The 23,499-nt window shown below is 45.5% G+C and overlaps 3 protein-coding genes and 1 long non-coding RNA gene across 4 annotated transcripts in view; 3 read left to right on the forward strand and 1 right to left on the reverse strand.

The window, feature by feature from the left end:
- LOC137356508 (uncharacterized) overlaps positions 1–23,499 on the forward strand; it is a 293,635-nt gene that overhangs the window by 207,401 nt on the left and 62,735 nt on the right. The gene's annotated exons all lie outside the window — the stretch shown is intronic.
- On the forward strand, positions 6,955–7,638 carry LOC137356249 (histone H1-like). Its single transcript, XM_068022121.1, has one exon. The coding sequence runs from the start codon at positions 6,955–6,957 to the stop codon at positions 7,636–7,638; it is 684 nt and encodes a 227-aa protein (XP_067878222.1).
- On the forward strand, positions 8,398–8,716 carry LOC137356512 (histone H4). The gene has a single exon (XM_068022398.1). It carries the CDS (start codon positions 8,404–8,406, stop codon positions 8,713–8,715), a length of 312 nt encoding a protein of 103 aa, XP_067878499.1. The 5' UTR covers positions 8,398–8,403; the 3' UTR covers position 8,716.
- On the reverse strand, positions 12,972–13,375 carry LOC137356351 (histone H2B 5-like). Its single transcript, XM_068022233.1, has one exon. It carries the CDS (start codon positions 13,373–13,375, stop codon positions 12,995–12,997), a length of 381 nt encoding a protein of 126 aa, XP_067878334.1. The 3' UTR covers positions 12,972–12,994.

Genomic DNA, 23,499 nt, shown 5'->3' on the forward strand with positions numbered 1-23,499 from the left:
GCGTTCAAGTCCTTGGAAGAAGGAATTTTCCTCCACACAAGATCAGGGGGCAGGTTGTTCAACCTTGTCCGTCGAAGAGCAAAGTCCAAAGTACGGAAAGTCCTCATCAGGGAACTCCTCTTTGCTGATGATGCTGCTTTAACATCTCATACTGAAAAGTGCCTGCAGAGTCTCATCAACAGGTTTGTGGCTGCCTGCAATGAATTTGGCCTAACCATCAGCCTCAAGAAAACGAACATCATGGGGCAGGACGTCGGAAATGCTCCATCCATCAATATTGGCGACCACGCTCTCTAAGTGGTTCAAGAGTTCACCTACCAGGCTCAACTATCACCAGTAACCTGTCTCTAGATGCAGAAATCAACAAGCGCATGGGAAAGGCTTCCACTGCTATGTCCAGACTGGCCAAGTGAGTGTGGGAAAATGGCGCACTGACACGGAACACAAAAGTCCGAGTGTATCAGGCCTGTGTCCTCAGTACCTTGCTCTATGGCAGCGAGGCCTGGACAACGTATGTCAGCCAAGAGCGACGTCTCAATTCATTCCATCTTCGCTGCCTCCGGAGAATACTTGGCATCAGGTGGCAGGACCGTATCTCCAACACAGAAGTCCTCGAGGCGACCAACATCCCCAGCTTATACACACAACTGAGTCAGCGGCGCCTGAGATGGCTTGGCCATGTGAGCTGCATGGAAGATGGCAGGATCCCCAAAGACACATTGTACAGCGAGCTCGCCACTGGTATCAGACCCATCAGCCGTCCATGTCTCCGCTTTAAAGACGTCTGCAAACGCGACATGAAATCCTGTGACATTGATCACAAGTGGTGGGAGACAGTTGCCAGCGTTCGCCAGAGCTGGTGGGCAGCCATCAAGGCGGGGCTAAAGTGTGGCGAGTTCCTGCAGTTGGCAGGAAAAAAGTCAGAGGCACAAGGGAAGAGCCAACTGTGTAACAGCCCCGACAATCAATTTTTTCTGCAGCACCTGTGGAAGAGCCTGTCACTCTAGAATTGGCCTTTATAGCCACTCCAGGCGCTGCTCCACACACCACTGACCACCTCCAGGCACTTACCCATTGTCTGTCGAGATAAGGAAGCCAAAGGAGAATTGCATTATAGAGGGTACAGAGGAGATTTACAAGGATGTTGCCGGGACTGGAAAAAATGCAGCTATGAGGAAAGATTGGGTGGGCTGGGACTGTTCCCCTTGGAACAGAGAATGGTAGATCTGATTGAAATGTATAACATTTTGAGAGGCCTGGATAGAGTGGATGTCAAGGGCCTATTTACCTTCGCAGGGAGGTCAGTGACGAGGGGACAAAGACTTAAAGTGTTTGGTAGAAAGATTAGAGGGGAGACAAGGGAAAGTTTTCCCCACCTAGCAATGCAAAACTGAGCATCCATGAGGCTCTGTGGGCCATTCGGATTAATGTGTACAGTACTGGTCTCCTTATTTAAGGAACGGTGTAATGCGTTGGAGGCAGCACAGAGAAGGTTTACTAGGCTAATGCCTGGAATGGACGGGCTGTCTTACGAGGAAGGATTGGACAAGCTAGGCTTGTATCCACTGGAATTTAGAAGAGTAAGATGTGACTTGATTGAAACATATAAGATCCTGAGGGGCCTTGACAGGGTGGATGTGGAAAGGATGTTTCCCCTTGTGGGAGAATCTATAACTAGGGGTCACTGTTTAAAAATCAGGGGTTGCAAATTTAAGACAGAGATAAGGAGATTTTTATTTTCTTTCGGAGGGTCGTGAGCCTTTGGAATTCTCATCCTCAAAAGGCGATATAAGCGGAGTCTTTGAATATTTTTAAGGCAGAGTAAATATTTTCTTCACGAGCAAGGGAGTGGAGGATTACCGGGGGGTGGTGGAAATGTGAAGTAATCAGTAGAGACAAAAACGTATTGAATGGCATGGCAGAGCAGGCTCGAAGGACCGAGTGGCCTACTCCTGATCATAATTCGTATGTTCGTACATGAGGATCGAGTTACCAACAACAGTAGAATTGCACTCAACTGCAAACTGTAATTTCATGGCCCGGCATATCCCCCAGTCTACCATTACCATCAAGGTAGGTGACCAAACGTGGTTCAATGAAGGGTACAGCAGGGCATGCCTGGAGCAGCACCAGGCATACCTCAAAATGAGGTGTCAACCTGGGGAAGCTACAATACAGGATTATTTGGGGGCCAAACTGCATAAGTAGCATGCGATAGACAGAGTCAAGTGATCTCAGAACCAACAGATCAGATTTAAGCTCTGCAGTCCTGTCACATCCAGCCATGAATGGTGGTGCACAATTAAAAGACTAACTGAAGGAGGTGGCTCCACAATTATCCCCATCTTCAATGATGAGGGAGCCCAACACATCAGTGTGAAAGATAAGGTTAAAGCATTTGCAACAATCTTCGCTCGAGGTGCCAAGTTGATGATTCATCTCGGACTCCTCCTGAACGCATCAGCTATTTCGATTCACTCCGTGTGACATCAAGTAACGACTGCAGGCACTGGAGACTGCAAAGGCTCTGGGCTCCGACAATGTTCTGGCAATAGTTCTGAAGACCTGTTCTCCAGAACTTGATCTGCCCCTAGCCAAGTTGTTCCAGTACAGCTACAACATTGGCATGTACCTGACAATGTGGAATATTCCCCAAGTATGTCTTTGACACCAAAAGCAGGTCATGTCCAAGCTGGACAATCAGCCTACTCTCAATCATCATAAAAGTGATGGAAGATTAGAATTAGAATTAGAATTAGAATTAGAATATTACAGCGCAGTACAGGCCCTTCGGCCCTCGATGTTGCGCCGATCATCTGACCTACACTCTTCCATTTACATCCATATGTCTATCCAATGACCACTTAAATGCCCTTAAAGTTGGCGAGTCTACTACTGTTGCAGGCAGGGCGTTCCACGCCCCTACTACTCTCTGCGTAAAGAAACTACCTCTGACATCTGTCCTATATCTTTCACCCCTCAACTTAAAGCTATGTCCCCTCGTGTTTGCCATCCTCATCCGAGGAAAAAGACTCTCACTATCCACCCTATCTAACCCTCTGATTATCTTGTATGTCTCTATTAAGTCACCTCTCCTCCTCCTTCTCTCTAACGAAAACAACCCCAAGTCCCTCAGCCTTTCCTCGTAAGACCTTCCTTCCATACCAGGCAACATCCTAGTAAATCTCCTCTGCACCCTTTCCAAAGCTTCGACATCCTTCCTATAATGCGGTGACCAGAACTGCACGCAATACTCCAGGTGCGGCCTCACCAGAGTTTTGTACAGCTGCATCATGACCCCGTGGCTCTGAAACTCGATCCCCCTACTAATAAAGGCTAACACACCATATGCCTTCTTAACAGCCCTATTAACCTGGGTAGCAACTTTCAGGGATTTATGTACCTGGATACCAAGATCTCTCTGCTCATCTACACTACCAAGAATCTTCCCATTAGCCCAGTACTCTGCATTGCTGTTACTCCTTCCAAAGTGAATCACCTCACACTTCTCCGCATTAAACTCCATTTGCCATCTCTCAGCCCAGCTCTGCAGCCTATCTATGTCCCTCTGTACCCTACAACACCCTTCGACACTATCCACAACTCCACCGACCTTCGTGTCATCCGCAAATTTACTAACCCACCCTTCTACACCCTCATCCAGGTCGTTTATAAAAATGACAAACAGCAGTGGCCCCAAAACAGAACCTTGCGGTACACCACTAGTAACTAAACTCCAGGATGAACATTTGCCATCAACCACCACCCTCTGTCTTCTTTCAGCTAGCCAATTTCTGATCCAAAGCTCTAAATCACCTTCAACCCCATACTTGCGTATTTTCTGCAATAGCCTACCGTGGGGAACCTTATCAAACGCCTTACTGAAATCCATATACACCATCAACAGTGCCATCAAACGGCACTTGCTTTGTAATAACCTGCTCAGTGATGCTCAGTTTGGGCGTGCCAGTGCCACTCAGCTCCTGACCAAATTACAGCCTTAGTTCAAACATGGACAAAAGAGCTGAACTCAAGAAGTGAAGAGAAAGTGACTGCCCTTGACATCAAGGCAGCATTTGACCGAGTATGGCATCAAAGAACCCTTGCAAAACTGGGGTCAATGGGAATCAGTGGGAAAACTCTCCGCTGGTTGGAGTCATACCTAGTGCAAAGGAAGATGGTTGTGGTTGTTCGAGGTCAATCATCTCAGCTCCAGGACTTCACTGCAGGAGTTCCTCAGGGTAATGTCCTCGGCCCAACCATCTTCAGCTGCTTCATCAATGACCTTCCTTCAATCATAACGTCAGAAGTGGGGATGTTCACTGATGATTCTCCAATGTTCAGCATGATTTGTGACACCTCAGCTACTGAAGCAATCCGTGTCGAAATGCAGCAAGACCTGGACATTATCCAGGCTTGTGCTGATAAGTGGCAAGTAACATTCGTGCCACACAAGTGCCAGGCAACTACCATCTCCAACAAGAGAGAATCTAACCATCTCCCCTTAACATTCAATGGCAATTAGCATCGCTGAATCCCCCACTATCAATATCCTAGGGTCTACCATTGACCAGAAACTGAACTGGAGTAGCGATATAAATACCGTGGCTACAAGAGCAGATCAGAGGATAGGAATCCTGCGACAAGCAAATAACCTGCTGACTCCCCAAAGCCTGTCCACCATGTACAAGGCAGAAGTCTGGAGTGTGATGGAATACTCTCCACTTGCCTGGATGTGTGCAGCTCCAGCAACACTCAAGAAGCTCGACAGCATCCAGAACAAAGCAGCCCACTTGATTGCAACCCCATGCACAAACATTCACTCCCGCCACCACCGGCACACAGCAGAGCAGTGTGTAACATTTACAATATGCACTGCAGCAAAGAACCAAGGCTCTTTAGACAGCACTTTCCAAACCCGCGACCTCAACCAACTAGAATCTCAAGGGCAGCTGATGCATGGGAACACCACCACCTGCAAGTTCCGCTCCAAGTCACACACCATACTGACTTAGAATTATATTGTTGTTCATTCACTGTCGCTGTGTCAAAATCCTGGAACTCCCTTCCTAACAGCACTGTGGCTGTACCTACCTCACATGGAGTGCAGCAGTTCAAGAAGCCATTTCACCACAACCTCCTCAAGGGCAGTGAGGGATGGGCAATAAATGCTGGCCGAGCCAGCAACACCCACATCATATGAATGAATTTGAAAAAAAGTGTGGCGGTGTTCTGGAACTCACTACCTGAAAGGGTAGTTGAGGCATAAACCTTCAACTCATACAAAAGAGGTCTGGATATGCATCTCAAGTGCCGTAATCTGCGGGTTACGGACCAAATGCTGGCAGCTGGGATTAGAATAGGTGGAATTCTTTTCGGCTGGCACAGACACGATGGTCCAAGTGGCTTCTTTCTGTGCCATAATATTTCGATGCTTCTGTGATTCTAAGTGAATACATATCTCTCTATCTCACCATCCTCCAAGCCTCTCCCCCAATCCAGATCTTTCTCTCTCTCTCTGCCTTTTTTTCGCTATTGATGCTGTCTCTCTCCCTCTGCCTTTGGTGCTGTATCTATGTTGGAGATACAGTTACTGAGTGTTATATGTATGCATTCAATTGTAGAACTGATAGTCTCTCTCTCTGAATATTCAGGTGAAGGTGAAATACTGTTATTCAGTGTGAAAGGGACACACAGTTGGAAATTGTAAGACTGAAACGGTCTGTCTCCCTCCCTCTCTCACCCCTCACTCTCTTTCACTCTCCTTTTCTCTGTCGCTCTGTTGTTGTATATGAAAGAGGAATGAAGTTATTGAGCGTGTTATGGACACGCTGAAGAGACGTACGGTATTGGAACAGTGAACACGCCACCAATGCCGCAGGTGAGACGGTCACTGTCACTTCTCCGCTCGTATGTTCGAATCTGACGGTGTATTTATCCATCTTCAGTCCTGAATCTAAGCACGGAGAGAACCAGCCTGTCACTGCCTGGAACAAAATAAAAACACTGTGTATGAATGTGGGATTATTGTGCAACTGGACGTCTCTCCTTGAAAATGGGATGTCTAGGACACCTAGAAAAAAATATGGATGGAATGTAGGGACAGACAGGGCATAATTTGTATTTTCACCGTCAGGAAACATGCTTGTGTGTGATCAATATAATAACATCAAAGCCGACAATGGTTTGAACACATTCAAAGCTGTGATTGGCTCTTGACGCCAAATCTGGGAAACAGACAACATTCGCAGCGCCAGTCTCCGAGTGTTTGTCACTTACTGAGTCCAGAAAATACAAATACCCACCGTGAATCCGCAGCACAGGCCGAAAGGAGAGGAAATCCTGTCCTGGAAACGCTAAATTTAACGAACATTTCGGCCTGAGATTGTGTGGATGTGAATATTGTGGAAGAGAGTGTATTAAAGGGGCGGGCGCGTTAGTCTAATGCGACTGTGTTTGTGGGTCTGGTCTCATCGCCGGATTTCCGAATCCCTCTTGTGTAAAATAACAAGATTCTTCAGTCAAAGAAGCACTTTGCTCCCCTTCTAATCCTCAAAGTGGGAATTCAGTGTTGTTTGTTTGTTGATTTCAAGATTTTAGTCGAAAAGTATGGAACATGTCAGCGATCGGCTGAGAGAGTCATCAGTGCAGCAATGAAACGGGTTTCAGTCGAAAATGGAGTCTTTACTTCAAGTGAAACCTTTGCGACAGCAAACATTCTGATGTCAGAGACAGGAAGGATCTAGCCTGGGACTCTGGAATACCCGAATTTCAGTGGAATTGGAGAGTTTAGGACCAGAGAGAAACACAGAGAGGCAGCAGGAGCCGGGAGCTGACAGCAGGTTGTCTCCGCCCCGTCCGCTCGCTGCCTTTAAGTTGCTCAGTGCCGCCACCACCAGCTTCATTTCTGACCCAGTTCTGACTGACAGAGAGACTTTGTGCAGAGTCCTGGACATGACCGATACTGCAGCCGCCGAAACGGCTCCTCCAGCCGCCGCCGCTCAAGTCAAGACTCCTAAGAAGAAGAAGGCGGCTCCTCGGAAAGGGTCAGGCGGTCCCAAGTTGGGCGAGCTGATCCTCAAGACTGTGGCGGAATGCAGTGTCCGCAGTGGGATGTCACTGCAGGCAATAAAGAAGGCTCTGCGTGTTAAAGGTGTCGATGTGGAGAAGAGCAAGTTCCCAATCAAGCAAAGTATCAAGCGGCTTGTGGCGAAAGACTTCCTGGTGCAGACGAAGGGCACGGGGGCCTCCGGCACCTTCAAAATCGCGAAACAGGAAAAGAAGGGAAATGTGGTGAAGAAGATTAAGACAGGAGCAGCCAAGAGATCTTTAGTGAAGAAAACAGCTGCCAAGAAACTGATAACAAAGAAAACAGCCAAGAAATCCCCAGGGAAGAAAATAGTCGCCAAGAAAGTGAGCAGCAAGAAGACAGCAGCCAAGAAAGTGAGCACCAAGAAGGCGGCAACGCCAAAGAAGGCGGTAAAGAAAGCAACGCTTCCAAAAAAATCTCCAGCGAAGAATGCCAAAAAAGCCAAGAGGGCCACGGGCGGAAAGCCGCCCAAGAAAGTTCAATCATCAAGGGGCGGGAAGAAGCCGAAAGCAGCAAAGGCTCAGAAAGCAGCCCCTGGAAAGAAGTGAAACAGCACGGGAAACTTGTAGACATCTGAACCCAAAGGCTCTTTTCAGAGCCACCCACGTCTCTCAGGAAAGAGCTGATCCCCGATCAAATGATCCCTGCCCCGCAGTCGTGTGCACATTTCACCTAGAAATGATTTGAAGTAAATCCAGGTTCCCTGGTGACTCTCAACCCAGCCCTTCCTCACTCTCTGGAACAAATCAGGGATGTTCGGGCCTTACTGTAACCGGGTATATGTTCGGTGAAGTCTCAGTTCATGCTCGTTTCAGGGTGACAGCCTGTAACACAGTAACACGGGCGAGAAACCCCGCGTCACATCTCAAACCCCAATACATGATTTTGCATAATTCAGCTGGGGTTCGGTTTCAGTAAACTGCTGAATCCGTCTGGGAGGAGAGGTGTGCCGAAACAGGTTGACTTGTGATCGGAAGCACTGCACTTAGGCTTGTATATTACTAACTTTTATTTGTTCCAGATCCGTATTTAGACCGCCGGTTTTTGTTATCATTGGCGATAAAGGCCGAATCTCCATGTTTTATGCTGAGCTCTTATGTCGAGAACTGTTTTTTCTTGAATTGGTGGTTCGAGCAAGTGGGAGGCGGAGCGAGAGGATCAAAGACATTTCTCTGCTTTGTCTGTCACTCAGTTTCCTCCAGACCCGCCTCTGGCTCTCTGTCCCTTTCACAGTCAGGTCGGGGCAGGCTGTATAAAAAGGCAGCAGAAACTGCTTGTTTCTCATTCAGAATCGGTTTGTCTGAAGAAGCGTCATGACAGGAAGAGGTAAAGGAGGCAAAGGACTGGGCAAAGGCGGAGCAAAGCGGCACCGCAAAGTGCTTCGTGATAACATCCAGGGCATCACCAAGCCAGCAATTCGCCGTCTGGCTCGCCGTGGTGGAGTGAAGCGCATTTCGGGGTTGATCTATGAGGAGACCCGCGGGGTGCTGAAGGTTTTCCTGGAGAATGTGATCAGAGATGCGGTCACCTACACTGAGCACGCCAAGCGCAAGACGGTCACCGCCATGGATGTGGTGTACGCTCTGAAACGTCAGGGCCGCACTCTCTATGGATTCGGCGGCTAAACAAATCCACCCTTTCTACCAAAAACAAAAGGCTCTTATAAGAGCCACCCAAAACCTCATATAGAGATAAGTGACCTTGAAACTGCAGCGGGGATGTCTTGGGATGTGAAATTGTTGTAGCTCATCCAATGTTATGTGGACTTTATCAGATCAGTATTGCATTCTCTTATAGTCACTTTCCGTGTCACACATTTTTTCACTGTCTTCTTCTGTTCCATGTTTAATAACCGCGTCATGAATTAAAAGGTTGCAGTTGATAATGTCCATTGCCGACCTGAACTGCCGGTAAAGATGTAGAAAAGGATTTACTCCCGTTGAGTCAGAAATGGCCGGAGCTTTGTTCCCGCCAGAGACCGAACAAGGAATAAACCCCTATTCAAACCGTGTTGGAAGACACAGTGGGGGATCTAGGGCGGAAAAAAATTATGCTAAAAGCACTGAGATTTTATAATCGTTCCCGCCAAATTAGATTTACTTTAATCTTTGCGTCGTTTATAATTTGAAAATGGCGGGCTTTTTGAAATTGATTCAATTTCAGTTGCAGTTCAACCGGATGTTGCCGGGACTGGAAAAAATGCAGCTATGAGGAAAGATTGAATGGGCCGTGGTTGTTCTCTGTGGCACAGAGAATGCTGAGGAGAGATCTGATTGAATTGGATAACATTTTGAGAGGCCTGGCTAGAGTGCAGGTGAAGGGCCAATTTACCTTAATACAGAGGTCACTGACTAGGGGTCAAAGACTTAAAGCGTTTGGTAGAATGATTAGAGGGAAGATGAGGACAAGGTTTTTTTTCCCTCTCATCTAGAGGATGGTGGGGGTCTGGAACTCAATGTCTGAAAGGGTAGTTGAGGCAGAAATCTTCAAATGATTCAAAAGAAGTCTGGATATGCACCTCAAGTGCATATTCTACAGGATTACAGACCAAATGCTGGCAGGTGGGATTAGAATGGGTGGCGAGCTTTCCGGCTGGCACAGACACGATGGTCCAAGTGGCTTCTTTCTGTGCCATAAACTTTCAATGATTTTCAGAAAAGAGAAGGCTGAGGGGGGACATGATTGAGGGATCCAAAATTATGAAGGTCATTGATAGGTTAGACAGGAGGAAACTTTTTGTTTTCCCTCAGCGGAGGCATCAATAAGTAGGTAAGGGGCAGGAGGTTTAATGGAGATGTGAGGGGGAAAGAAACACTCATCATGTGGTTGGAATCTGGAACACACTGCCTGAATAGGTGGCAGAGGCAGGAACCCTCACAACATTTAAGAGGTATTTCGATGAGCACTTGAAACGCCATAGCATACAAGAATACGGGTCAAGTGCTGGAAAATGGGATTAGAATAGTTAGATGCTTGAAGAAATACTTGCAGGTTTATAGGTAAATTGCCCCCAGTGTAGGTAGATGGTAGGAGAATGGTGGGGATGCCGTAGGGAATATGGGATGAATGTAGGATTAGTATAAATGGGTGGTTGTTGGTCGGCACAGACTCGGTGGGCCGAAGGGCCTGTTTCTGTGCTGTGTAACTCCATGATTCGATGTTTAGTTATCGCGTCATGAATTGAACGGTTGCATTTGATAAAGTCCATTGACGACCTAAACTGCCGGTGAAGATGATGGATTTATTCCCGTTCGAGTAAGCAATGACCGGAGCTTTATTCCCGCCTGAGACCGAACAAGGAATGAACCCCAATTCAAACCGTGTTGGAAGAAACGGAGGTGGAATCGAGGGCCGAAAGATGAAGCTCCAAGCAATGAGATTTTATAATTGTTCCCGCCGAATTCGGTTTTATTTAATCTTTGAGTCGTTTGCTAATTTGAAATTGGCGGGCTTTTTGAAATTGATGAAATTTCAGTTGCAGCTCAGCCAATCAGGGAGCAGCAATTCCCACCGCCCTTTTCCATCCCAGACATTGTGTCAAATTGGATGATGGACGGTGCTTCATCCAATCACAACATTAGGGCGGTCCTTCGACTGTCTTAAATAGGCAGTCCCTGAGCAGCTTCAGCATTAAACACGACATTGTGTAAGGTCTCCGTAGATAATGGCCAGAACCAAGCAGACAGCGCGCAAATCGACCGGAGGGAAAGCTCCGCGCAAGCAGCTGGCTACCAAAGCGGCCCGCAAGAGCGCTCCAGCCACGGGCGGAGTGAAGAAGCCTCACCGTTACAGACCCGGCACTGTGGCTCTGAGGGAGATCCGCCGCTACCAGAAATCCACCGAGCTGCTCATCCGCAAACTGCCCTTCCAGCGCCTGGTGCGGGAGATCGCACAGGACTTCAAGACAGACCTGCGCTTCCAGAGCTCTGCCGTCATGGCCCTGCAGGAGGCCAGCGAGGCTTACCTGGTGGGGCTCTTTGAGGACACCAACCTGTGCGCCATCCACGCCAAGCGAGTCACCATCATGCCCAAAGACATCCAGCTGGCACGCCGCATCCGCGGGGAGCGAGCCTAAACTGACCCTGCCCTGAACTGAGTTCGGCATCAAATACCACAACGGCTCTTTTAAGAGCCACCAAATCGACAAAAGAAAGAGTTGTGATCTCTTGTTCATTCCAGCACATAAACGTCTCAGAAGGATTTGACCACTTATTTACTCAAAGCCGGGAGACACAAATACTTTTGTCTGCATCCGGCAGCTGGAGATTTCATGACGTGTCAGTTGTAAGATCGAGAGTAGCGATACCAATGTGCACAGCGCATTTTAATAGACCGGCGATCATTTTAGGACTGAACAAATGTTTGTGGTACATAAAGGGTAGAATGGTAAAAGTGCCTTTCTAATAGGGTCTGAGGGAATGAGAATGTATTTCATCTGATGAGCAACTAAATGCCAAAATCCAGTACACTTCATTCCAACACAAAACAATGATAACAGTGTAATATTACAGTCTCTCAGACAGTAACCAGCCCTTTCACAGATAAAGTGGGTGGCTCTGAAAAGAGCCTTTGGGTTCACAGATTCAAGTCAGGCCGCTTCACTTGCCCTTCGTGCTCGGAGCGCTGGATTTCTTGGGCAGCAGCACGGCCTGGATATTAGGCAGCACCCCGCCCTGAGCGATGGTCACCCCTCCCAGCAGCTTGTTCAGCTCCTCGTCGTTGCGGACGGCCAGCTGCAGGTGTCTGGGGATGATGCGGCTCTTCTTGTTGTCCCGGGCCGCGTTGCCGGCCAGCTCGAGGATTTCAGCTGTCAGATACTCGAGCACAGCAGCCAGATAGACCGGGGCTCCGGCACCCACCCGCTCAGCATAGTTCCCCTTTCTGAGGTGGCGGTGAACACGGCCGACCGGGAACTGTAATCCAGCTCGGGAGGAGCGAGACTTGGGTTTAGCCCGAGATTTCCCACCGGTCTTCCCTCTTCCAGACATTGCCACAATCTCACAAACACTTTCACGAAGAATGCTGAGATCCGCCCACATTCCTCCTCCTTGTACCTTCTGGAGGAATGGTGTTGGGGACACTGCTGATTGGTCAGTCAGCACTCGGTGTCATTGTACTGTATATGTAACCAATCAGAGAGCTGCTCAATTCACCAATCACAAGAAGACAGTGAGTTGAGAGCGGAAAATAAGAGCGCGAAATGGTCAGGCTCCCAACGATATTTCACATTTGAAAAGCCCGCCAATATATTTGTAAAACAAGGAGCGGCTTCAATATAAAATATCACATTTATAGGTTATATTGTTTTGCAGAAAACATTGCAAAAACGTTTTCATTTTTTTATTCCACATTTTGTCCCAGATTCGCTTTTGTAATCCGCCATGTATTCTGCTTTATTCTTTTTCATGATACAGTCTAACCAGCGGCTGAAAGACTCATTCACAGTATTTTGTAACCGGACACATTTCAGGTCAATCTTCGTAATTATACTGTCTCACTGATTCTAGATTGATCCCTTTTCGTGGGAGACAAAAGCGGAGTATAGATTTTCAGTGTCACGGGTTAGAGACTGAGGGTGCCTAAACCAACGGGGTTTCTTAATGTGCTTATTCGTAAAGATAGCCAAACTTCAACACGGCAACCAAGTAACTGAGAACATCTTTAAATCATGCGTTAAATCAGCTTTCATTTTCGAAATATAGCAAAGGGGCCGAATGAATCTGCATTAACCTGAACTGATTTAAACAGAGAATACAACCAACATCAAAAATTTGCAAAGTATTCATATTAACAGAAAAAAAATTCGATAATCATGATGATGTTGTAGCTATTTCAGAGAAGTTGTGGGTGGCTCTTAAAAGAGCCTTTTTGTGTTTCGGGTGTGTTTCAGTACATTGCGGATATTTACTTGGAGCTGGTGTACTTGGTGACCGCCTTTGTACCTTCCGACACGGCGTGTTTGGCCAGCTCCCCGGGCAGCAGCAGGCGCACGGCGGTCTGGATCTCCCGGGAGCTGATGGTGCTGCGTTTGTTGTAATGGGCCAGGCGGGAAGCCTCACCCGCGATTCGCTCGAAAATATCATTCACAAACGAATTCATGATGCTCATGGCCTTGGAGGAGATGCCGGTGTCAGGGTGAACCTGCTTCATCACTTTGTACACGTAGATGGAGTAACTTTCTCTCCTGGATTTTCTCCGTTTCTTACTGCCCTTTGGTGGCGCCTTCTTCTGAGTTTTCTTGGCGCCCTTCTTGGAAGGTGCTGCTGTTTTCTTCTCCTCAACCATGATCACGACCAACTTCAGACGCAGAATAACCGAAATTTCGCTCGGAGCTTGAATTTTATAGGCATCCCCAGAACCCTATGCTAATGAAGGATGGGAGATGACCATGTTCATGATTGGCTGGTTTACAATGATGTCACTGCCTGATGTTGAGTGGCGCAGTGGTTCGCACTGCAGCCTCACAGCTCCAGCGACCCGGGTTCAATTCTGGGTACTGCCTGTGTGGAATTTGCAAGTTCTCCCTGTGTCTGCGTGGGTTTCCTCCGTGTGCTCCGGTTTTCTCCCACATGCCAAAGACTTGCTGGTTTATTGGTTAATTGGCCATTATAAAATGGCCCCTAGTATAGGTAGGTGGTCGGGAAATATCGGGACAGGTGGGGATGTGGTAGGAATATGGAATCAGTGTAGGATTAGTATAAATGGGTGGTTGATGGTCGGCACAGACTCAGTGGGCCGAAGGGCCTGTTTCAGAGCAGTATCTCAAAAATATAAGCTATATCTGTCTGATTGGATATCTAAAGTAACCAATCACACTTCATGCCTATCACAGCCACAAACTGACGCAGCAGTCAGATCGTCCAACCCCCTTTGCCCGCCCTTAACCATGACTTTCTGAGTCCCTCTGCCTCTTCAACCATTTCCATTTTGCTGGTACGAACACGTCTATTTTTTCACTCTGTACATATAATTTCTCGACACTTCCATTCCTTATCAGGATGTACCGCCCTGCTGCACTTCCCTCCATCACCAGGACGGAACCGTCCAGTATAGTTGGGGTCAGACATGGGCAAGTGCAAGCATTGAAGTGCAAGTCTTTAAATCTATGTTGCGTGCCAAATAAGGTTGGTCAGCTGCAGCCACAAGTAACCACATGAAAGATTTATATAGTGGCAATTACATAATTCTGGCTGAAACTAGGCGAGGCATGGGAACTTATTATTACTGGCTACAAATATTCAGCAAGACAGGTCTGCAAAAATATGGAGGGTTGTGGAGTGGAAAGAGTTGATCAAATATAATATGATAACACTGGCAGCGATGATGTTTTTGAGCTGTTAACAAAAGAATCTATTTGGTCATATTTACGGAATATGGCAGGAGGAAATGCATGGACATTCTGGGTCGTGTCATGTTTGTCTTTCCCTGCCGGACATGTGAGTGTGGGTTTCATTCTGTGCCTATCAGTATGTGATATTTAACTGTGACTTTTAATCCGTATTGGGCAATCTATGGTCAATGATTTTGTGATTTAATTCAGTAATTTCAATCTTCAATAGGTGATTCTGTTTTTTTTTCTTTCTCTGCAACATTCAGTTTCTAAGTGGGTGATTATGGGTTTTGTTCTGTACCTATGAGCTTCTACTGAGTGAGTGTGGGTTTTGTTATGTATCTGTTAATATCTGATTTTGGAGTCTGGGCATTTCTCTTTATCTGTCAATTTCTGAATTGTGAATTTGGATTTTAATCTGCACCTGTCAGTTTCTGGTATGAAAGGTTGTTTGGTTTTGTCTCTGTACCTGTTAGTAAGTGACATTTTTGTGTAGCTTTACACAGCACATGTTAATTGATGACACGTCAGCATTGTTTTCACTCTACATGTCAGTCTCTGGTTTGGAGACCTCACCTGTGTTCTGTACCAATCAGACGTCTTCATATAAGGATGGGTTTTAACCTGTTCCTTTCAATCTGTTGTATGTAAGTACTGTTTATTATCTGTATCTGTAAGTTTCTGATGAATGAATGTGGTCTGTATCACGTCCCTGTCAGTGGTTCATTAAGAGATATTTTACACTGTACCTGCCCGTTCTGATATGTGAGTGTGGGTTGTGATCTACGGCTGACCGTTTCTGGTATGAGACATGAGCATTGTTTTTACTCTGTGCATGTTAGCCTCAAGTGCAGAAGCTGGGTTTAATAGTACAGCTCACTCTCTGCTGTATGATTATGGATTTTCATCTGGACAAGTTAATTTCTGGTACGGGCATGTGAATTTTATTCTCTATGCCAATTTATGGTATGTGATTATGTGTTCTTTCTGTTCTGTCAGTTTCTGCTGAACTGTATGGTGGATTTGCTTTCAATCTGCCAAGTTCTGCGATGTGAATGTTGGTTTTACTTTGTATTTGTCATCGAGAGATAGAGTCATAGAGTTATACAGCACAGAAACAGGCCCTTAGACACATTGTTGGCCGGCACAGGCACAATCAGTGATCTATTCTAATCCCATTTTCCAGCACTTGGCCCATCGCCTTGTATGCTATGGCCTTTCAAATGTATATCTAAATACTTCTTAAATGTTGTGTGGGGTCCTGCCTCTACCACCCCTTTCAGGTAATGTGTTCCAGATTCCAACCACCATCTGGGTGAAAATGGAAAATAAAACAATCCTCAAATCCCCTCTAAACTTCCTGCTTGTTACATTAAATCATGGCTGATCTGTTTCTGATTTGAATTCCACACTCCTATCAACTCCCAATAATCTTTGATTCCCTTGCCGAACAAGAATCTATCAAGACCTGACTGAAAAAATATATATTCATTGACACCGCCTCCACCACCTTCTAAAGCACTGAATTCCAAAGTCTCACAAACCTCAGAGGGATAAAAAAAATCTCCTCATCTCGGTCTTAAAAGTGTGACCCATACTTTTAAAGCAGCGCCCCCGAGTTCTGAACTCATCCACAAGAGGAAACATCCTTTCCCCATCCACTTGTCAAGACCATTCAGGATCTTATACACTTCAATCAAGTCTCCCCTCACTCTTCTAAACTCAAGTGAAAACTAACCCAGTCTGTCCAACCTTTCCTCATAAGACATCCACTCATTCCAGGTATCAATCTAATAAACCTCCTCTGAAACTCCTCCAACACATTTCCTTCCTTCCTTAAATATGGAGACCAAAACTGCACACAGTATTCGAGATGGGGTCTCACCAAAGCCCCGTATAACTGAAGCATAACATCCTTAGATTAATTTTCAATTCCTGTTGTAATAAAGGATAACTTTCCAATTGCCTTTGTGATTTGCCATACCTGCATACTAACGTTTTGTGACTCAAGCACAAGAACACCTGGATCCCTCTGCACCTCAGAATTCTGCAGTCATTCTCCGCAGATACTCAGCAGGCCTGCCAGCATCTGTGGAGACAGAAACAGAGATAACCATTCTGGTCAATGGTCTTTCATCAGAAAGGTCCGTTCTGATCGAAGGTCATTGACCTGAAATGTTAACTCACTTTCTCTCTCTGCAGGTGCTGCCAGACTTGCAGATTATTTCCAGCATTTTCTGTTTTCATTTCCACTGTACATCATATATTCTGGCAAATGAATGTGGGATCAATCTTTAACCTTTGGTTTCTGATATGCAAATGTGGATTTTACCTAGCATGTTGTCAGTTACTGCAATGCAAATATCTGTTTTATTCTGTAACATTTTGTTTGTGGTAATTGATTGTGGGTTTTACTCTGCATCTGCCAGTCTCTGTAATGTGAATGTGGCTTTTGTCTGTGCATGATTTCTGAGTATGTGTTTTACTTTCCCTGTATGTTTCTCAATGTGGATTTTGCTATGTACCTCAGTTACTTTCTGTGTATATGTTGTATTCTGTTTCTGTGCATCTATGGTGAGTGTAACATTTCCCCTGTATCTATCAGAATCACTCTTGTGAGGATGGTCATTATTCTGTACTTGTTGGTTTATGGTAGTGCTTGATTTACACATTTACGGTCACTCTCTGATATGCTACTATACAGTTTACTCTGCACTTGTCAGATTCTGCTATGTGATATTGTCTTTTATCTATCTGTCTGTGTCTGGTATCCTATTGCAAGTTTTACGGTATACCCATCAGCTTCTGGTATTTAAGTATGAGGTTCACATTGTATCTTTCATCTTGTTCTGTGTGAATCTGCTTTTGCCTTGAACTGACAGTTACTACTCTGTGAGTGTACATTTGAAGGGTGCTTGTTAACTTCTGCTAAATAGATGATAGTTTTACTCTGTGCATGTCAGTCACTGCAATGGGAAGTTGGGATTCATGCTGTATCTGCCATTTGATTTATTGATCTATTCTGGTTTTTGGCTGGCCCATAGAAGACAGAGGGTGGTAGTAGATGGAAAGTATTCAGCCTGGAGCTCGGTGACCAGTGGTGTTCCACGAGGATCTGTTCTGGGACCTCTGCTCTTTGTGATTTTTATAAATGACTTGGATGAGGAAGTGGAAGGCTGGGTTAGCAAGTTTGCCGATGACACGAAGATTGCTGGAGTTGTGGATAGTGTGGAAGGCTGTTGTAGGTTGTAACGGGACATTGACAGGATGCAGAGCTGGGCTGAGAAGTGGCAGATGGAGTTCAACCTGGAAAAGTGTGAAGTGATTCATTTTGGAAGGTCGAATTTGAATGCAGAATACAGGCTTAAAGACAGGATTCTTGGTAGCGTGGAGGAACAGAGGGATCTTGGGGTCCATTTCCATAGATCGCTCAAAGTTGCCACCCAAGTTGATAGGGTTGTTAAAAGGCGTATGGTGTGTTGGCTTTCACTAACAGGGGGATTGAGTTTAAGAGCCGCGAGGTTATGCTGCAGCTCTGTAAGGCCCTGGTACGACCACACTTGGAATATTGTGTTCAGTTCTGGTCGCCTCATTATAGGAAGGATGTGGAAGCTTTAGAGAGGGTGCAGAAGAGATTTACCAGGATGCTGCCTGGACTGGAGGGCATGTCTTACGAAGAAAGGTTGAGGGAGCTCGGGCTTTTCTCATTGGAGCAAAGAAGGATGAGAGGTGACTTGATAGAGGGGTACAAGATGATGAGAGGCAAAGATAGAGTGGATAGCCAGAGACTTTTTCCCAGGGTGGAAAGGGCTATCGCCAAGGGGCATAATTTTAAGGTGATTGTGTAAAGACCCTACCTCTGACATCTCCCCGAAACCTTCCTCCAGAGAGTGGTGGGTGCGTGGAATGCACTGTCAGTGCTGGTAGTAGAAGCAGATACATTAGGAACATTTAAGCGACTCTTGGATAGGTACATGGATGATAGTAGAAAGAAGGGTATGCAGGCAGTTTGATCTTAGAGTAGGTTAAAGGATCGGCACAACATCGTGGGCCGAAGGGCCTGTACTGTTTAGTTTAGTTTAGAGATGCAGCACTGAAACAGGCCCTTCGGCCCACCGAGTCTGTGCCGACCATCAACCACCCATTTATACTAATCCTACACTAATCCCATATTCCTACCACATCCCCACCTGTCCATATATTTCCCTACCACCTACCTATACTAGGGGCAATTTATAATGGCCAATTAACCGATCAACCTGCAAGTCTTTGGCATGTGGGAGGAAACCAGAGCACCTGGAGGAAACCCACGCAGACACAGGGAGAACATGCAAACTCCACACAGGCAGTACCCAGAATTGAACCCGGGTCGCTGGAGCTGTGAGGCTGCGTTGCTAACCACTGCGCTGTACTGTTCTATACCCCGTATCCTGAGACTGTGACCCCTGGTTCTGGACTCCCCAGCCATCGGGAACAACCTCCCTGCATTCAGCATGAATCCTGTTAGAATTTTATAGGTTTCTATGAGATCCCCTCTCATTCTTCTAAACCAAAGTAAATGTAGGCCTACTCTCCTCGTACATCAATCCTGCCAGCCCAGGAACCAAGGCGAGAACAAAATTCCTAAGATAAATAGACCAAAACTACACACAATACGGTGGCACAGTGGTTAGCACCACAGCCTCACAGCTCTAGCGACATGGGTTTGGTTCTGGGTACTGCCTGTGTGGAGTTTGCAAGTTCTTCCTGTGACCATGTGGGTTTCCGCTGGGTGCTCTGATTTTCTCCCACAGCCAAAGAGTTGCAGGTTGATAGGTAAATTGGCCATTGTAAATTGCCCCTAGTATAGGTTGGTGGTCGGGAAGGTGGGTAGAGGTAGGGAATATGGCATTAATGTAGGATTAGTATAAATAGGTGATTGTTGGTCGGATGGGGTTAATGTAGGATTAGTGTAAAAATAGGTGGTTGTTGGTCAGCACAGACTCGGTTGTCCAAAGGGCCTGGTTCAGTGCTGTATCACTCTATGACTCTAAATACTCCAGATGAGTCTCACCAAGGCCTTGTATAACTGCAGTAAGACATCTGTGCTCCGACACTGAAATCCTCTTGCAACGAAGGCCAACATACCATTTTCCTTCCTAATTGCTTGCTGCACCTGAATGCTTGCTTTCAGCGACTGATGTACAAGGACACCCAGGTCTCGTTGCACCTCCCCCTTTCCCTATCTATCACTATTCAGATAATAATCTGCTTTACTGTTTTAAATCCAAAGTGGATAACTTCACTTTTATTCTATTTATATTTCATCTGCCACACAGTTGCCTACTCACCCAACTTGTCCAAATCACATTGGAGCCTTTTGCATCCTCCTCACAGCTCACAATCCCCCCCCCCCCCCAAACCCCACCCCCAGCTCTGTCTCATCTGCAAACCTGGAAATGTTACATTTACTTCCCTCACCCAAGTCTGTAAGATATATTGTGAATAGCTGGGGCTGAAGCACAGTTTCCTGCAGTACCCCACTGGACCCTACCTGCCACCCAGAAATATCCCCATTTATTCCTACTCTGTTTCCTGTCTGTCAACTAATTCCCAATCCCTGCCAGTATATTACCCCCAATCCCATGTGCTTTAATTTTGCACACTAACCTCTTATGTGGGACCTTGTCAAAAGCCTTCTGAAAATCCAAATGCACCACATCCACTAGTTCTCCATTATCGAGTCTGCTAGTTACATCCTCAAAAAACTCCAGTGGATTTGTTAAGCATGACTTCTCTTTTGTAAAACTATCACATCCTTTATAATGGACTCCAGCATTTTCCCCACTACTGATGTAAGGTTCACTCGTCTGTAATTCCTTTTTTTTCTCTCCCTCCTTGTTTTAAATAGTGAGGTTACATTTTCCACCCTCCAATCTGTATGAACTGCTCCAGAGTCTACAGAATTTTGGAATATCCGGTACTTCATATGTATCTCAGTCATTGTGGTGACAACTCTTTGTTTCACACGTTAATGTATCAATATGTGTTTACTTGTGTTTAATTCAAAATATGGATTAACAATGTTTTATTGCTGTAGGTTTTATTCAATTCTTGTTTGTGAGTTGTAGCTTTTTATCCAATTTGTATCTCTGCAAAAGCAATTGTGAATGACAATCTTTCAATTTTAGAGTATGACCAGACATGTAATGTTAAATTCCATCAGTTTGTAGTAAATGAACTAATCCTGTATGTTTTTGTCTGACCCTTAGTGACATGTTTACACTGGTGTGTAATTTGTAGCTCAGTTTATCTTGTGGGGTATGTTATTGGGATTCATTCTGTAGCTTTCAATCAGGGACATTTTGTCTGTTCTGTTTAAGATTTGGTATTTGAATTGTAGCCAAGGTGACACAGTGTATTTAAATCAGATAATGTGTGTGTTTTTGGACTGTGATTCATGTATCTACCAGTCAGTTGGAGAGAAATAGAAACAAATACTATCTCTATGCTCTGTTTGACTATTGGATTGATAATGTGTCTCTTTGGGATCAGTCTGGGTCTGACTACTTCTTTTGTTTGTTACAGTGGAAATGATGACCTGACCGTGTCACTGTGCTTTATGACTGATACTGTACCTAATATGTGTTGGAACGAGCTGGAGGTACTTTTCCATCTATTGATGAGTCATGACTTTCATTCTGGTTCCTTCGAGTGTTTGCCTGGCAGAAAAGAAAGGTAACTCTTACACTTGAAGAACAGGTGAGTGAGAAGACACAAAAGTGATCAATGTAATATTTTCAATAATATTCATTCTGAGCAATCACAAAAGGAAAGTTCACACATAAGCAGTGTCAGTGTCTGAGTCCACTGCAGTACTGCAGCACTCTGCTTCTGTTTCCCAGGTATTTGGAGCAGTTTTACAGCAATTTTGTGACATTCAGAAACAACCCATGCCCCGCACTGCTCAATGACCCGGACGACTCAATGGAGAAGTGATATTTGCACAAGCCAGAGTTCTATTTTCATGTCCAATTGTTCAACGGACAAGAAGTAATAACTGTTTAAAAAAGTGTCCTTAATCTCCTCACCTGATCCTGCAATAGAGAGTCTTTGAAAATCTGCCGTGTCTACATTATTCAGCCCTTTTTTTTTCGCCATTCATAGAGAGATACAGTACCTGAACAGGCCCTTCAGCCCATCGAGTCCATGTTGACCAACAACCACCCATTTATACCAATCCTATATTAATTCCATTTTTCCCTCTAAAGTCCCCACTATCCTCCTACAACATACCTACACCAGGGGCATTTTTTTTTGCAATGGCTAGTTTACCTATCAACATACAAGTCTTTGGCATGTGGAAGGAAACCAGAGCACCCAGCGGAAACCCATGCAGTCACAGGGAAAACTTGCAAAATGCACACAAGCAGTATGAAGAACCAGACCAAAGTCACTGGAGCTGTGAGGCTGCGGTACTAGTCACTGTGCCACTCTGCCACCCAATTCACTATCCAACAACAAACAGTGAGATATTGAATCCGAACCAGGAACATTCATTACAGTTTGGAGAGAGAAATCAGGAATGATTTTGGAAAAGGGAGTTCATCATATTCTGTCTCTCTCTCCCTGTCCAGACAGTGCCCGAGAAAGACCTCTCCCTTTCCCCTGGCTCACTCCATGTTCCTGGACCAGTTCCTGCTTCACAGTGCATATTACAAACAGTCCCCCAGTCCTGCTGAATTAGCAGAAGTAGACCATTCAGCCGCTCGAGCTTGCTCCGCTATTCAATTTGTTCATGGCTGATCAATTTCTGAGTTGAATTCCACACTCCCATCTATGCCTGATAATCTTTGATTCCCTTGCCTAACAAGAATCTATCTACCCCTGCCTTAAAAATATTCAATTACCCCACCTCCACCACCTTCTGAGGCAGAGAATTCCAAAGTTGCACAACCCTCGGAGAGAAAACAAATCTCATCTCATCCCTAAAATGGCGACCCCTAATTCGAAAACAGCATCCCCAAGTTCTGAACTCATCCACAAGAGGAAACATCCTTTCCCCATCCACTTGTCAAGACCATTCAGGATGTTATACACTTCAATCAAGTCTCCCCTCACTCTTCTAAACTCCAGTGAAGAAAAACCCAGTCCGTCCAACCTTTCCTCATAAGACAACCCACTCATTCCAGGTATCAATCTAATAAACCTCCTGTGAAACACCTCCAACACATTTACTTCCTTCCTGAAATATGGAGACTAAAACTGCACGCAGTATTCAAGATGTGGTCACACCAATGCCCTGTATAACTGAAGCATAACATTCTTACATTTATTTTCAATTCCTCTCATGATAAAGGATAGTATTCCATTTTCCTTCTTGATGACTTGCTGTACCTGCATACTAACTTTTCATGACTCATGCACCAGAACACCTAGATCCCTCTGCACCTCGGAATTATGCAGTTGTTCTCCATTTAAGTAATACTTTGTTTTTTTAATCTTCCAGACAAAGTGAATAACTTCACATTTTTTCACATTACACTTCATCTGCCAGATTTCTGACCACTCACTCAACCATCTATCAAGGTCTGCAACCTCCTTATGTCCTCTTCACAACACACTTTCCTACCGATCTGTGTGTCATCTGCAAATCTAACTGCCATGCCATTGCTCCCCTCATCTAGGTTATGGATATAAATTGTAAAAAGTTGTGGGCCCAGCACAGACCCCTGTGTTACTCCACTTATCACATCCTCCCGATCAGAATGTTTTCTGTCAGCCAGCCAATCTTCTATCCATGCTAATTAAGTTACCCACTACACCATGAACTCCTGCTTTGCACAATAACCTTTCATGTGGCACCTTGACAAAGGCCTTCTTGAAAACCAAATACTGTATGTCAATGGGCTCCCCTTTATCCCCAGTGCATTTTCCTCCTTGAAAGAACTCTAATACTTTGGTTAACCATGATTTCCCTTTCACATCGCCATGCTGAACATTTCCAATGACCTTGTGTTTTTCTAAATGCCCAGCTATAGCCTCCTTAATGATCAATTCTAACACCTTCCCTGAATCAGGGGTCAAGCTAACTATCCTA

This window comes from Heterodontus francisci, chromosome 45, assembly GCF_036365525.1.
Source record: "Heterodontus francisci isolate sHetFra1 chromosome 45, sHetFra1.hap1, whole genome shotgun sequence".
Lineage (NCBI taxonomy): Eukaryota > Metazoa > Chordata > Chondrichthyes > Heterodontiformes > Heterodontidae > Heterodontus > Heterodontus francisci.

What these genes read in the sequence shown, in the direction of transcription:
- LOC137356249 (XM_068022121.1), top strand. Translation starts at nt 6,955, where the DNA reads ATGACCGATACTGCAGCCGCCGAAACGGCTCCTCCAGCCGCCGCCGCT.
- LOC137356512 (XM_068022398.1), top strand. Translation starts at nt 8,404, where the DNA reads ATGACAGGAAGAGGTAAAGGAGGCAAAGGACTGGGCAAAGGCGGAGCA.
- LOC137356351 (XM_068022233.1), bottom strand. Translation starts at nt 13,375, where the DNA reads ATGGTTGAGGAGAAGAAAACAGCAGCACCTTCCAAGAAGGGCGCCAAG.